General features: G+C 41.6%; 1 protein-coding gene across 5 annotated transcripts in view; it reads right to left on the reverse strand.

Moving 5' to 3' along the window:
- The window catches only part of STK39 (serine/threonine kinase 39), a 314903-nt gene that overhangs the window by 66119 nt on the left and 236427 nt on the right, over positions 1-12357 (reverse strand). For 3 of the 5 annotated variants that reach the window (XM_064586647.1, XM_045868682.3, XM_064586645.1), the window contains 2 exons: positions 4720-4772; positions 284-352 (listed from right to left, as the gene is read on the reverse strand). In XM_064586647.1, coding sequence (XP_064442717.1) covers positions 284-352; positions 4720-4772 — 122 coding nt within the window. The remainder of the gene's footprint in view (positions 1-283; positions 353-4719; positions 4773-12357) is intronic. The other 2 variants (XM_045868683.3, XM_064586646.1) reach the window with 1 other exon arrangement.

Here is a 12357-nt window from a genome sequence, read left to right on the forward strand (position 1 = left end):
TTATAGTCTCCTATTTTTGCTATGTTGTGGACATTTGGGTCTTCTAGGCTCTTTGTTATATTTCTAATAAGTGAGGTTCTTATTAAATGGGAAAGAATTACATTAAGAGCTTTTTAAAAAAGAAAATTAAATATGACTCACATATACTTCTTCCACATAAAAGAATTCAAGAATTTTTTCAAAAATCCAGAGTAAATTATTCCTTTATGAAAACTTTTGTTTCTAAATGCATTTCCATTTGATAGATCAACAAAATGATACTGTATACTAAAAAATGATTTACCTATAACTACATCATGACCATCAACCAAGCCAGCAGAGAAGAGCTCCTGAGATACGCCATCTGCCGTATCTGTCCAAATGTGAAATGAATATGTATTAGTAACCATAAAATAAAAATCAACAACCCAGTACAATGTAAAAGATATTTTCCATTTACAAAAATCACCCACGTGTGTTTTAATTCAACAATTCAGATTCTATCAGAAGGAAAGATCAGAGGCAATGTGAAATATATTTTGCCATATACAATTTGCATCTTGGTGTTTATTCAACAGAGGTTCTATGAAATTATGATTTCATTTTTGGTGAACCAAAAAACATTTGCCCTTTGGCTACCACCTGACTTAATCCTCAAATGTACCTCTATAAGTTAGCTCGTAACGGGTCCCAGTGACTGCTTTTTTTTCTTGCCAAGGTCAATTCCATCCATCATCAATCCTTTTCTATCATTAGTAGCTACTGAGTCAGAATTTATGGCAAAGGTTGAACAGGCAGCACTTGACACAACCTTATATTTGGTACAAACAGCCTTTGAGCTTGTTGGACTATTAAGATGAGCTATTTAAATTTATGCTATTAAGAAACTCCTTTAACATGACATTGATCATTTGATAGCAACAGATTCATTCTCTTAGAAAATGTGGCTGGATAAAAGAATGTAGTTTCTCAATGATAAGTGACAGGAGTTAGAAATCTCATAAAGATGGGACTGAACAGGCTGTAGCAAGTGAATATAACCAAAATCACTTAATTGAAAGGTTGTGAATGAACATGGTAATAAGGGAGAAGTTTGTTCGAAGACTTTGTAAAGAGAAAGTGATAAATGGCCATGTGCTCAAAAGAACCATTATGAACCCCTAGGTTTCTACAAGGGAAAGGACATGGTCCCCACGGCCTTCTGACATTATCACAAATGTTCAGAACTACAACTGGCTAGCAGCTGGTAATAACCTAGAAGGTTTGCCTTGAGTGTCTTCCAAAGTCAGTTAGCACCTCAGCGTATTGCTGCTGAATCAAACAAGCATCTAAATTGAACTGCAGTTTGCTATGCCCAAGGCTGCCCTCAGAGTGTATGCGCACGTGCGTGAGCGCTCATGTGAGCGGGTCGCTGATGGTAAAATTATCTTTCACATTTGTGGGCTTTAATGTGCTTAGCCCAGTGTCTGACACATAGTAATCACTCCATCAGTGGTAGCCGTGATGATGATGCTCAGCCAAGGATCATCTGAAATGTACCTCATGCTCTAGCGCACTCTCTTTCTCCCTTTCATACACGGCCCAATTTCCAGGATCTCCAATAAAAAATTTGAGAGCCACTGTATACTTGTTGTACGTCCAGAGACGTTGTGGTATTCCATCATTTTACTCATCCCATTTTATCATGAATGATGTGGAATAACATGAAGGAAATGGAAAAGAAAAAGGTATCTTTCTCAACTATGAGATTCCATACAAGGTGGGCTTATGTTGGGGCTTGTCCTTACTATTAGAAGTACAAAAAACACCTTATAAAATTCTCTCAGGGATAAAATGATCCCATAGCATGGTATCTAGGGTCAGAGGCTCTACTCTGCATGCGATGTAGCTTTATGAAGTCGACTGGACATTCTAGGCTCACAATGTCATCCTCCTGGAGGCCACCAGAAACTTCACTACAAAAAGCGTATTGAATTAAGGTGTCTACCTAGTAGGCACAGGGCACACAGCAGGCAGTGATTGCATTTCTATGGACTGATCATCTATTAAAGCATCTGGATGTGTTACCACCACCTCTAAAGTATCAATAAGATCTTACACCTGAGTAAGGATCTACACTCACAGAACGTAGTTGAAAATGGACTAATCAAGCAAAGCCACATTGCGGCTAGCACTAAAACAGTACCAAAGCAAAGGACGTTCCCAGTGATTAAAGTTTACAGCATCTCTGGTTATTCTCAGGACTCCTGAATACCCCATGAGTTTCATTCAAACAGCACAAGGGCCATGCTGGCCATTTCTGGCCCAAAGGAGAAATAGTCCATGTTTGTGTACCATTAACCAGTTAATCTGTATGCATGTAAGTAATGTATCAGTAATAGTTTAGAACAGAAACTGGGAGGTAATTGGTAACATTTTTCTGTAAGCTGCTTAATGTTCCTAATGTGTAAACAGGGTTAAATCATCATAAATAATCATAGATGCTCTGGTTTCCAGAATATACAGCAACATCATAAATGCAAAGGGCTCGCTCTCAAGCGGAGATCGAGAATATCTGCTCTGTGTTATACGCCCTATGCCGTACGACACGTTTCTGAGCGCGTACAGCGCCGACACAACGCACATGCGCGCACAGTGCGGACACAACGCACATGCGCGCACAGTGCGGACACAACGCACATGCGCGCACAGTGCGGACACAACGCACATGCGCGCACAGTGCGGACACAACGCACATGCGCGCACAGTGCGGACACAACGCACATGCGCGCACAGTGCGGACACAACGCACATGCGCGCACAGTGCAGACAGCATCGGCGGCCACAGAGGGATGGCGATATATCCGTGGGGGTTCCGTTAAAACGGCCTGTGCTCACGGCCCAGGGAAGGCTTCCATCTGGGAAACAAAAGCAGACTCGACCCACGACGGCGAACGAGGCTGCCAAAGCCAGCGCAAAGGGCCAGGTGATGCCGAGAGGGCCATTTTCTCCCCCAAAATCCTCAACTGGGAAATTCATTTCTTTGTTATCTCTGGAAATTCAAATTAATTTTTACTGCCACTGTCAGTTTTAGATCATTAGACGGGGAAAAAACCCTTGAGAGAAGAATTTGTTCTTTTAGTCACTGTATTTGAAACATTTATTATATAATTACTAGGTTTTTTTGTTGTTTTTTTTTTACTTTTTTAAAAACCACAGCAGTCACTTTACTTTTAGGTTTGCACTTCACAAAACCACAAGGGAGAAGTCCTTGACGGAGAGAGGTGTGGGAGTGGGGGATAGTAAAGAGGGGTATGATTCCTAGATTTTTATCATAACTACTGGCTGGTCAATATTCTTATATTACGACAAAATAGAGAGCTTTTGGATAATAGAAACTGGTGCTGCTGTATGATTTCATAGACTGACTCTAAACTGCCCAAGATGGATGTTCCCAGAAAGAAAGATCAATTAGCAAATTTATCAGGGCCTTATTTGCCTATATTTTGTAACAAGTACTTCATATGTTACTTTAATTCAAATATATTGGGAATCATTAAGTCTTTATGCTGACCGGGGACTAGGCATCAGGGCCAGCGAGTCTATGCCCACTTTGGGCCCAGGAACATGTTCTGTTTGGCCAGCAGCGTTGTTCTTTTTAAAAGACTGAACGTGAGCAGACAGGACTGTCTGGTTTCCTGGAGTCCCCACCGTTTCCTCTGGTTCCTGTACACATCTGAGTTTGTGTCTTCTTCCATTTCTAACAGCAGGGAGGTCAAAGCAGGTAACCCCTCGACCAAATATCACACCTTGAAGTTTCAGATTTTCAAAATTTTAGCAACTATGATTTGTTTAATCAAATCAAAATTTACATGGAGCTCTAATACATGAAATAATTACAGAGTGTTATTAGCTTAATGTATATTAACACACTCAAATGTATGAGCCTAATGTATTTTAATAATATGCATTTTAGAAGGCTTTCAATATAGATAGTGAGGCTGCTTTCATGTACTCAAAAATCTGAAACCAGGGGTCAGGGAGAACGATTAAGTCTCAGCATTAGCATCTGATTTTCACCTTTTTTGGGTTGTTCTGGTTATAAAGTAAAGAGTAGAAACAGCAATTTTTGCTTAACTACTAATCTTGTGGTTTCCAAAGGCTGTTCATATATGTTACTTATCCATTAAGTAACCAAAATTACTTGATATTCTCCTGCATAGCAGGCACTCAGTCAAGTGCTAAAGATAGCAAGAAATGAGACATGCTTCCATGAACTCCAGGCAACCGGGAGCCAGGAAGGCAAGCAGTCTAGCCTTGAAGCTGTGAGAATGACAACATTCCTACCAAGCTCTATGGATGAGAGTAGAGAGGTAAAGTATAGCACTTTCTTGTGTGACATCTTATTTGTTGCTCACCTCTCCCTAGAACTGCTCTGTGCTACTCAGTACACTCATCACAGGGTCCTGCAGGCCCTGCGTCACCACACCAGTATTTCTTTTCATGGTCAAGCTAACATATTTCACTTGTATGTGTATATTAACGTGCAGCATGTCACAGGAATTCATGTAGTCAGTACTGGTCCAGTTTGGATTCCCCGCAATTATTGCAAATCCTTCCACTCTTCCTCCCTTCCCTCCATCCTCCTTTCTTCATTTTTAGAGAAAGCAGTTTTGAATAGCAAATTATCACCACACACTTGTAATCAAGTTCTTCAATGCTCTTTGCAGCAATAAAATAATAATTTCAATTAAAACTTACCTCTTCCTGGAGTAAACTCAAATCGTATGTCATTAAGTTCCTTTCTGGAGTTTCTGAAATACATAACACATAGCACATTAAAATCCAATGAAGCACAGTTGAATCAAACTAAATGTATTCCAGTTTTTACAAGACGCTACTAACACGCAGACAGCATTTACAGTTTTGGGTTACCTCTGAGTACTTCCTCAAAAACAAGAGATGGTTATGACAATAATAAAGGGAGATTTTTAACTGATTGAATTTACCTTATATAAACATGTTATTTCACAAAATTCCAAAAATAAAATGTTCTTTCATAAAATCAACACTAAATCAATAACCTTAAATATAATTCCATAATTAGAAATTTCAGATTTTAGTCTAGGATAAATAATATTTGATACATTTTTCATATCTTTCCTGAAAATAGTATTTCATCAATTATTTTTCAAAGTGAAACACTCAGGAAAGATAGTCTCGGTGGTGAAGTTTATGACAATACTGTGCGTTACACCATGCAACAAAATGCCCACAAAAGGATATGTAGTTTGTTATTAAAAATTTTATCTATGGGGCACCCGGGTGGCTCAGTCAATTAAGGGTCTGCCTTCGGCTCAGGTCATGATCCCAGGGTCCTGGGACTCAGCCCACATTGGGCTCCCCGCTCAGCAGGGAGCCTGCTTCGCCCTCACCCTCTGCCTGCTGCTCCCCACTGCTTGTGCTCTGTCAAGTATAAAATCTTTAAAAAAAAATTTTATCTACCTAGAGGGGGAATCCCTGAATGTTGTGAAATTATCCATTGAATAAACTTTTTTAAAAATAAATACAAAATGCTTACATAAAACTGTAATATATATATGTATATTCAATCCAAAAACTGACACTAAGGTAATATGGAACAAGTAAATACCTAAGATAGGAGTTTTCCATTCACATTAATTTCAAGAAATAATATAGGGCAGTGAGCTATAATTAGAATGGTTTTAAATTCTCATAAGAACACTAAAATATTATGAGTAACTCTCAATAGATGCTACAATTAAAGTTAATAAAAATACTGTAAGAAATTGCAGTAGGAAACAGGAAATAATAATTTCTACAAACACTCAACTATTTGCTCAGCTGCCAAGGGTCCAAGACAGAGATAGAGATGGCCTGAATACCCATCCCAAACAGCCTCCTCCTAGGGCCAGGAGAGTCTGATCAAATCCTGTTTAGTTCTCCAGTTTAGGACTCTAAAAACCCTGAGTAATATCTCCTGGTCTCCATGTACAGTGCCCACATCATGATGCCACCAGTCTCTGGGCCCTTCTTGGTCCCCAGCCTGAGCTTGGTTCTTCAGGTCTTATGATATCCTACCACACTAAATGCAGGAAGCCCAGAAAAATGACAAAGGCAAGGTACCGACTTAGAGAAAGCCCTTCTCCCTAGAGAAGCTGGCCTAAGTCTGCACTTTTCCACAAGCAGAGAAGTAAGGGTCAAGAATCCAAGAGATGCCCAAGCCCAGGCCACAGTCATAAGAGCCTTAAACAACCGTGTATCTTTTCCCAGGTATCCCCACCTGTCATTATTCCTCTCAGAGTAAGAATGGGACAGGGGGCGGGGGGGGCGGGGAGGCGGATATTGGCAACAGCTAAAGCTGTGCTTCTTTTAACATCTTCTTTTCAGGACCAAGGACTGAAAATTGTGGACTCTCACGCTAAAAAAGTAGACATAGGACCAACACATGAAATTGCAGACAACTGAAGATGGTTCAGAGATCTTGGACCCCAGACTAAGTGACTCTGTCCTGGAGATGGGGCAGGACATGAACAATCAGTGCCTACAACAGAAGGGCTTTGTGCCTGTGGCCTTGTTTATCTACCAATGTCACCACACATTTACATGGTGCTTTCATATACATCAGCAGTTCTCAAACTTTTTTTTTTTTTTGTAAACCTCTATAATGTCTGGCTTAAGATAGATGGATTCTTATTTTTGCTTTTATATTCAGTCTGCTGCAATATCACATATCATGTTGCCATCCGCTGGAAAATTCTACTCTAAATGTTGAAATAATGAGAATGAAAAAGGCACATAATTTATACAAATAGTTTGACCTCATGGGCTCCCCGAAAGGGACTCAAAGACACCCCCCCCCCAAGGATCATAGGACCACACCTTGAGAAACACTGATATCAAATCTCATGAATCAAATCTCATTTGATTCCAGCAATCAATCTTTGAGATACGCAAAGTAGGTACTATTTGTTTTCCATTTTTTTAGATGAGCACATTCAACGGCCTTTCCAAGTTTACAAATTGAGTGGCAGAGTGAGGACCAAAATTCTACACTGGAAATGCCTAATGCAAATATAGAAAAGCGCAATTCCTTTCACTTTTGAGAAAAACAATATTCCTCGAGATTTTTCACATTACCATAAAAAGATCAGCAAGCATTCTTTTATTTAATAGCGTCGGTTTTATGTGCTATGTATCAACGAAGGTTGAATTAGAACTAAAACAGTCCAGTAAGAAAAAAAAATGATCACTAGGAAAGCAAGCATTTATAGTATATTTAATAATGAAATGACAGAAGGAGGAAAAAAGAAAAAGGAATTTGATTTGATGCTAATTTAGGTCATTGTTCTTTTCCTCTCTTTCTTTTGGTCAGTCTTGTCTAAATTAGTTTGTCCTACTAAGGCCATAAGAAGAGAGGTATAAGAACTCTACCTGGAATATCATCATGCACATCCTTGATTCTTTCAGTATTAATACCACAGAAGTAATATCCAATACCCATAATCTACATCAACTATGGCTCAAGTTACAGAGGTTGCCTAATCAAGTCATTCTTTTATGACTCTGAACCTAAAATACTTGCCTTTGAAAAGATTACAGTGATTGATTGTGAATAGTAGACTTGTCTCATCAGGTTGAAATATAGTTGGAAAAATGCCTAATTGGATCTAACTACTGAAGGTCATCCTTTTATAAAGAATTAATCTTTTCAGACTCCTATTTAACACCTTTAATTGAAAGTACATTTACTTTAATTGATATGGCACAGGATATTCTTGATTTCAAAGAAGCTGAAAATAGGTATGATTTAAGGCCAGAAACTAAGTCTGTGCAACTTTATAAAGGAAATGTTTAAAACTTGAGAGTAACAGCTTTAAGACCTGGGCTACCTTTGATAACTCTTATCAAAAACCCTGTTAATCCTGGAGTGCCTGGGTGGCTCAGTCGGTTGAGCATCCCATTCTTGGTTTCGGCTCAGGTCATGATCTCAGGTCCTGGGATCAAGCCTGAGTTGGGCTCTGTATCCAGTGCAGAATCTGCTTGGTATTCTCTCTCCCTCTCCCTCTGCATGACCCCACCCTCTCCCGCCCTGGCTCATACTCTGTATCTCTCTAAAATAAATAAATAAAATCCTTTAAAAAACAAACAAACAAACAAACCTTTAATCCTCAAAATAACAACAACAACAAAAACTCACCCCAACAAAAAACATACTCCTAAGTTTGATAAGCACAAACCCTTCTCATTGTAGGTATATATTACATCACAAAGGCAAATGTCTGCAGGGCTCAGGCAGAATATTTATTTTTTAAAATAGGTGACACCATCACATGGTTTAAAACCCAAAAGATACAATAGGGTATTCTGTAAAACCTAGGCCTCTTAGTCTTGTCACTCAACTACCTGGTCTCCCTCAATGATATCGGCTTTTTGTACATCCTTCCCAAGATGTTTCATGCATATATCAGCAAATACACACAAATAGTTCCTTCTTGCCTGTTTAATACAAATGTAGCATACTATATCCATTGTTCTGCACCTTGCCTTTTCTTTTAATAAAATACCTTGGAATTTCTCCCTATTGGTTCATAGAGAGCTTTCTCATTCTTTTTTTATAGCTACATAGTATTCCGTTGCCTGTGCTAATCCTTTCTTGAACCAGTTCCCATTCTATGAATAGACTGTTTCTGGTCTTTCACTATTATAAACAATGCTCAATGAATAACCTTGTTCTTATGTCATTTTGCAAATACATGAGTATGAAAATAAATTTCTAGAAGCAAGTTGCTTGGTCAAAGGATAAATGCATTTGCAATTTTATAGATATTGTCAAATTCCCCTTCATTTAAGTTGTACCAATTTATACTCTCACAAGCAATTTGCAAGCACCATTGCAGGAACTTTCAATGAATAAAGCAGGAAGTACAGTTAAAAAAAAATCAGGGAGATGTGTTCTGCCGGCTGGAAAGTTTCTTCCCCATTTAAAAAGGGCAACCACTGCTCAGCACCAGCTGGTTAAGCCAGACAGGAATTTGGGCTCAATCACATTTAAACACACACACACGCGCTTGAGATACATATAAATATATAGGTTATACGTAAAATACATATGCTATATATTATATATAAATATACAGGTTATATGTAAAATACATATGCTATATATTATAAATATACATATATATATATTTGCTATGTTCATTCAAAGTGACAAATCCAGAGATACAGACTGTCATGTTTAAAGTCTGCCTTCTTGCTCATTCAATTCACCTGCAAGGGACACAGTGAACCCTTGAATGAAGCAGCTGGCTCGGAGGGTGGGGATGAGCATCACGTGAGTGAGCACGCAAGCGTTCCTGGTGACGGAGGTGCAGCGGGCCTGCGCAGTTGGAGTCTGCATTTTCTAGGATGTATCATTTTTTGCACTTCTTAACGTACCACGTCGGAACAGTCTGATAGAGTTATTGCTCCTGGAGGGCTCCAAAGCCAAAGTGCCAGCTCAGGACTATGTGCATTCCTTAGCTTCACATTCATGTCTTTTAGCCCACACCAAAAAAGGCACACATCCCCCAAGAACCAGATGTGATCAAAATGCTTAGGAGCCCAGAGACCACTGGTTGTCCAAGGGCATGGGCAACCGTAAGTGCCACTGGCACTGCGTACCCTCCACCACAGGGATGCTCTGCAGTGAGGCTGAGCGCCAACCATTTCCCCAAGCTCTGAGGCTGAAGGACGCAGTTGGGGCAACACTGGCAGGTACGGTGTTTTCTAGGTGTCCAGACGCGGCCCCTCCCTCCTAAGCAGCAGACAGCCCTCTTTTCCCTTTTTTGAAACTAAGATTTCAGGTCACAATGAAGCTGCCAGTGTCCAAGGAAGTCCAGAGGGACTCCCACTCATACCCTCCTGGAATGTTTCCCCCTATTGGGAACAGGAAAGAGACTTTCAAACAGGCTAAGAATCAGGACTTCATTTTTAGTTCAGCTTCTTTCCTGCTCTTGGCACTGAACTGAAGTCTCTTCCCACAGGCTTAGGACAGAAAAGGACTATGGCTCCCACTAAGCTTGCTGGGCAGCTCTCTCCACACCAGCAGAGAGCCTGGCGCAGACTGAGGAGGTAACGGAGCCGTGGGGACAGAGGTCTATATTCAAATCCACTTGCTACTTGTTTGGCATCTGTCCTCTGTTTCTTCAACTGTGAGATGGGGAAAATAATAATTAATGGCATTTACTGCCTGCCAGTGCTTGGTGCTTCACTGATGTTATCTCATGCCATGCTCAAAACAACCCTCGACGTGGGTATGGCTCTTATCCCCTTTTATAGACAAGGAAACGGAGGCTCAGAAAGGATAAAAGACATATCCAAAATCCTACATCTCATTAGCAGATCTGCACTAAATCTAGAACTGAACGCATATTACCCATTGTCTTCTCCAGTGCACAACCCTTACCTGAGCCACTGTGAGCTCTGCCCTGAGTCTGTACATGCTCCTATTTGGTCTCTCCACATTCAAGCTCATGATCTGCACAGGAGCCAGGCAGCTTGTTATCTGGAAATCTGACCATGCCACTCCCTTGCTGAAAGACTCCCTTTTCTTCCCCATATATTTTTTTTTTTTTAAAGTAGGCTCCTCACCCAGCATGGAGCTCCACACAGGGCTTGAACTCATGACCCTGAGATCAAGACCTGAGCTGAAATCAACAGTCGGATGCTTAACTGACTGAGCCACCCTGGCACCTCCCCCTGTATTCTTAAAACAAAATGTAAAATCCTTAGCATGAGCCCCCCAAGACCTGCTTCGACCTGTCTCCCCACCTTTAACTGTCCCAACACTGTCCCTTGCTCACCTTGTTGCTGTATCCAGCCTGCCCTCCTTCCCCAGATCCAGCTTTGCAAAGGCACAGGGTAAGCAGAGCGGGGAGGTCAAAGGCCTGACTGTGGTGGGCTCAGGAGATGCGGAGGAAAGGGATTACAGTCAAGGGCAGTTCTTTTGAGGAGTTTAGCTGTAAGAGGGTGGAGAAATAGCTGTACTGGGGGGTGGAGTAGAGAGGACTTTTTAAGATGGGAGAAAAACAACATTTGTGTACTGGTGGGACAGGCCTGGTACAGAGGGAAACAGGTGGGGAGAGAAAAGAGAAGTTCTCCGGGGGGCTGCACCTAGTTGGGGGGCTAGCTTCCTCACTGCTAGGAAATCTCCACTCTCACTCTCCCTCCCACTTGACTGACTCCAACCGTGCTCTTCTGGGGGAGACCAGGAAAGAAGGGTAAAGGTAGCCAGATGAGGGTAGGCCCCTTTCCAGCGTGCTCTCCTCACCTTTAGTCCCGTACTCAGTGCTTCACATTCTGTACAAATGTAATGCCAGTACCTTAATGTCCACCTCATCTACTAGACATGAAGTTGCCAAAAGAGCAAAGACCTTCAGCTTGCCTTGTTCATGGCTCTTCCCCTCAGCACCCAGCACAGTGCCTTAGGAATGCACGAATGAATGAATGAATGAATGAATGAATGAATGAATGAATGAATGAATGAATGAAAATTTTACAAGTCTGGCTTTTGTCAAGTGCCTCTGCTTGGCCTCTGAGACACCATCCCCCCAGTTCCCTGACTGCCCTTTCTTTGTGTGCCCAAACACTGCTGTCTGCCTGTCCCTTTAGCGTGAATGTTCTGCCCCCACCATTTTCCCTTCTCCTTCTCTTTCTGGATGAGTAATTCCAAATGCATAACTCAAACCCAGATACTTCCCCAGAGCTTTAAACCCATTATCAACTGTCTACACAGCATCTCTCCATGCACTGTGCAGACACCAAAAAACCCAGCATATGCAAAATGGAACACATCACTTTTCCTCTCAGACTTGCTCCTCTCTCTGCTCCCTCTGGCAGCAAATGGTGGTGACAGCCAGCTACCACGACTTGTGGGTCATACCTCCTTAAGATGTCTCAAATTGGGGGGGGGGGGCAAGATGGCAGAGGAGTAGGAGACCTGGATTTCGTCTGGTCTCAGGAATTCAGCTGGAAAGGGATCAAACCATTCTGAACACCTACGAACTCAACAGGAGATCGAAGAAAAGAAGAGCAACAACTCTCTCATCAGAAAAGCGACCACTTTCTGGAAGGTAGGACGTGTGGAGAAGTGAATACGAGGCGATATTTGGGAGGATGGACGCAGGGGAGGGGGCCTCCATCGGCTGCTTCTGGAAAGTGACAGAGCCGCGGAGCACAAAATCGGAACTTTTCAAAGTCTGCTCTGCTGAGGGACATCGCTCCAGTGGCTAAGCGGGGGGTGGAACCCTCGCGGGACAGTGTGGTCTCAGGACCCTCGGGGTCACAGAAAGACCGGGGGTGCCTAAGTGTGGCAGAGCTCCCAGGTAACGGAGC

Source organism: Mirounga angustirostris, unplaced genomic scaffold (genome assembly GCF_029215605.1).
Source record: "Mirounga angustirostris isolate CCGP_5_RB_7025 unplaced genomic scaffold, mMirAng1.0.hap1 SCAF_3, whole genome shotgun sequence".
Classification (NCBI taxonomy): domain Eukaryota; kingdom Metazoa; phylum Chordata; class Mammalia; order Carnivora; family Phocidae; genus Mirounga; species Mirounga angustirostris.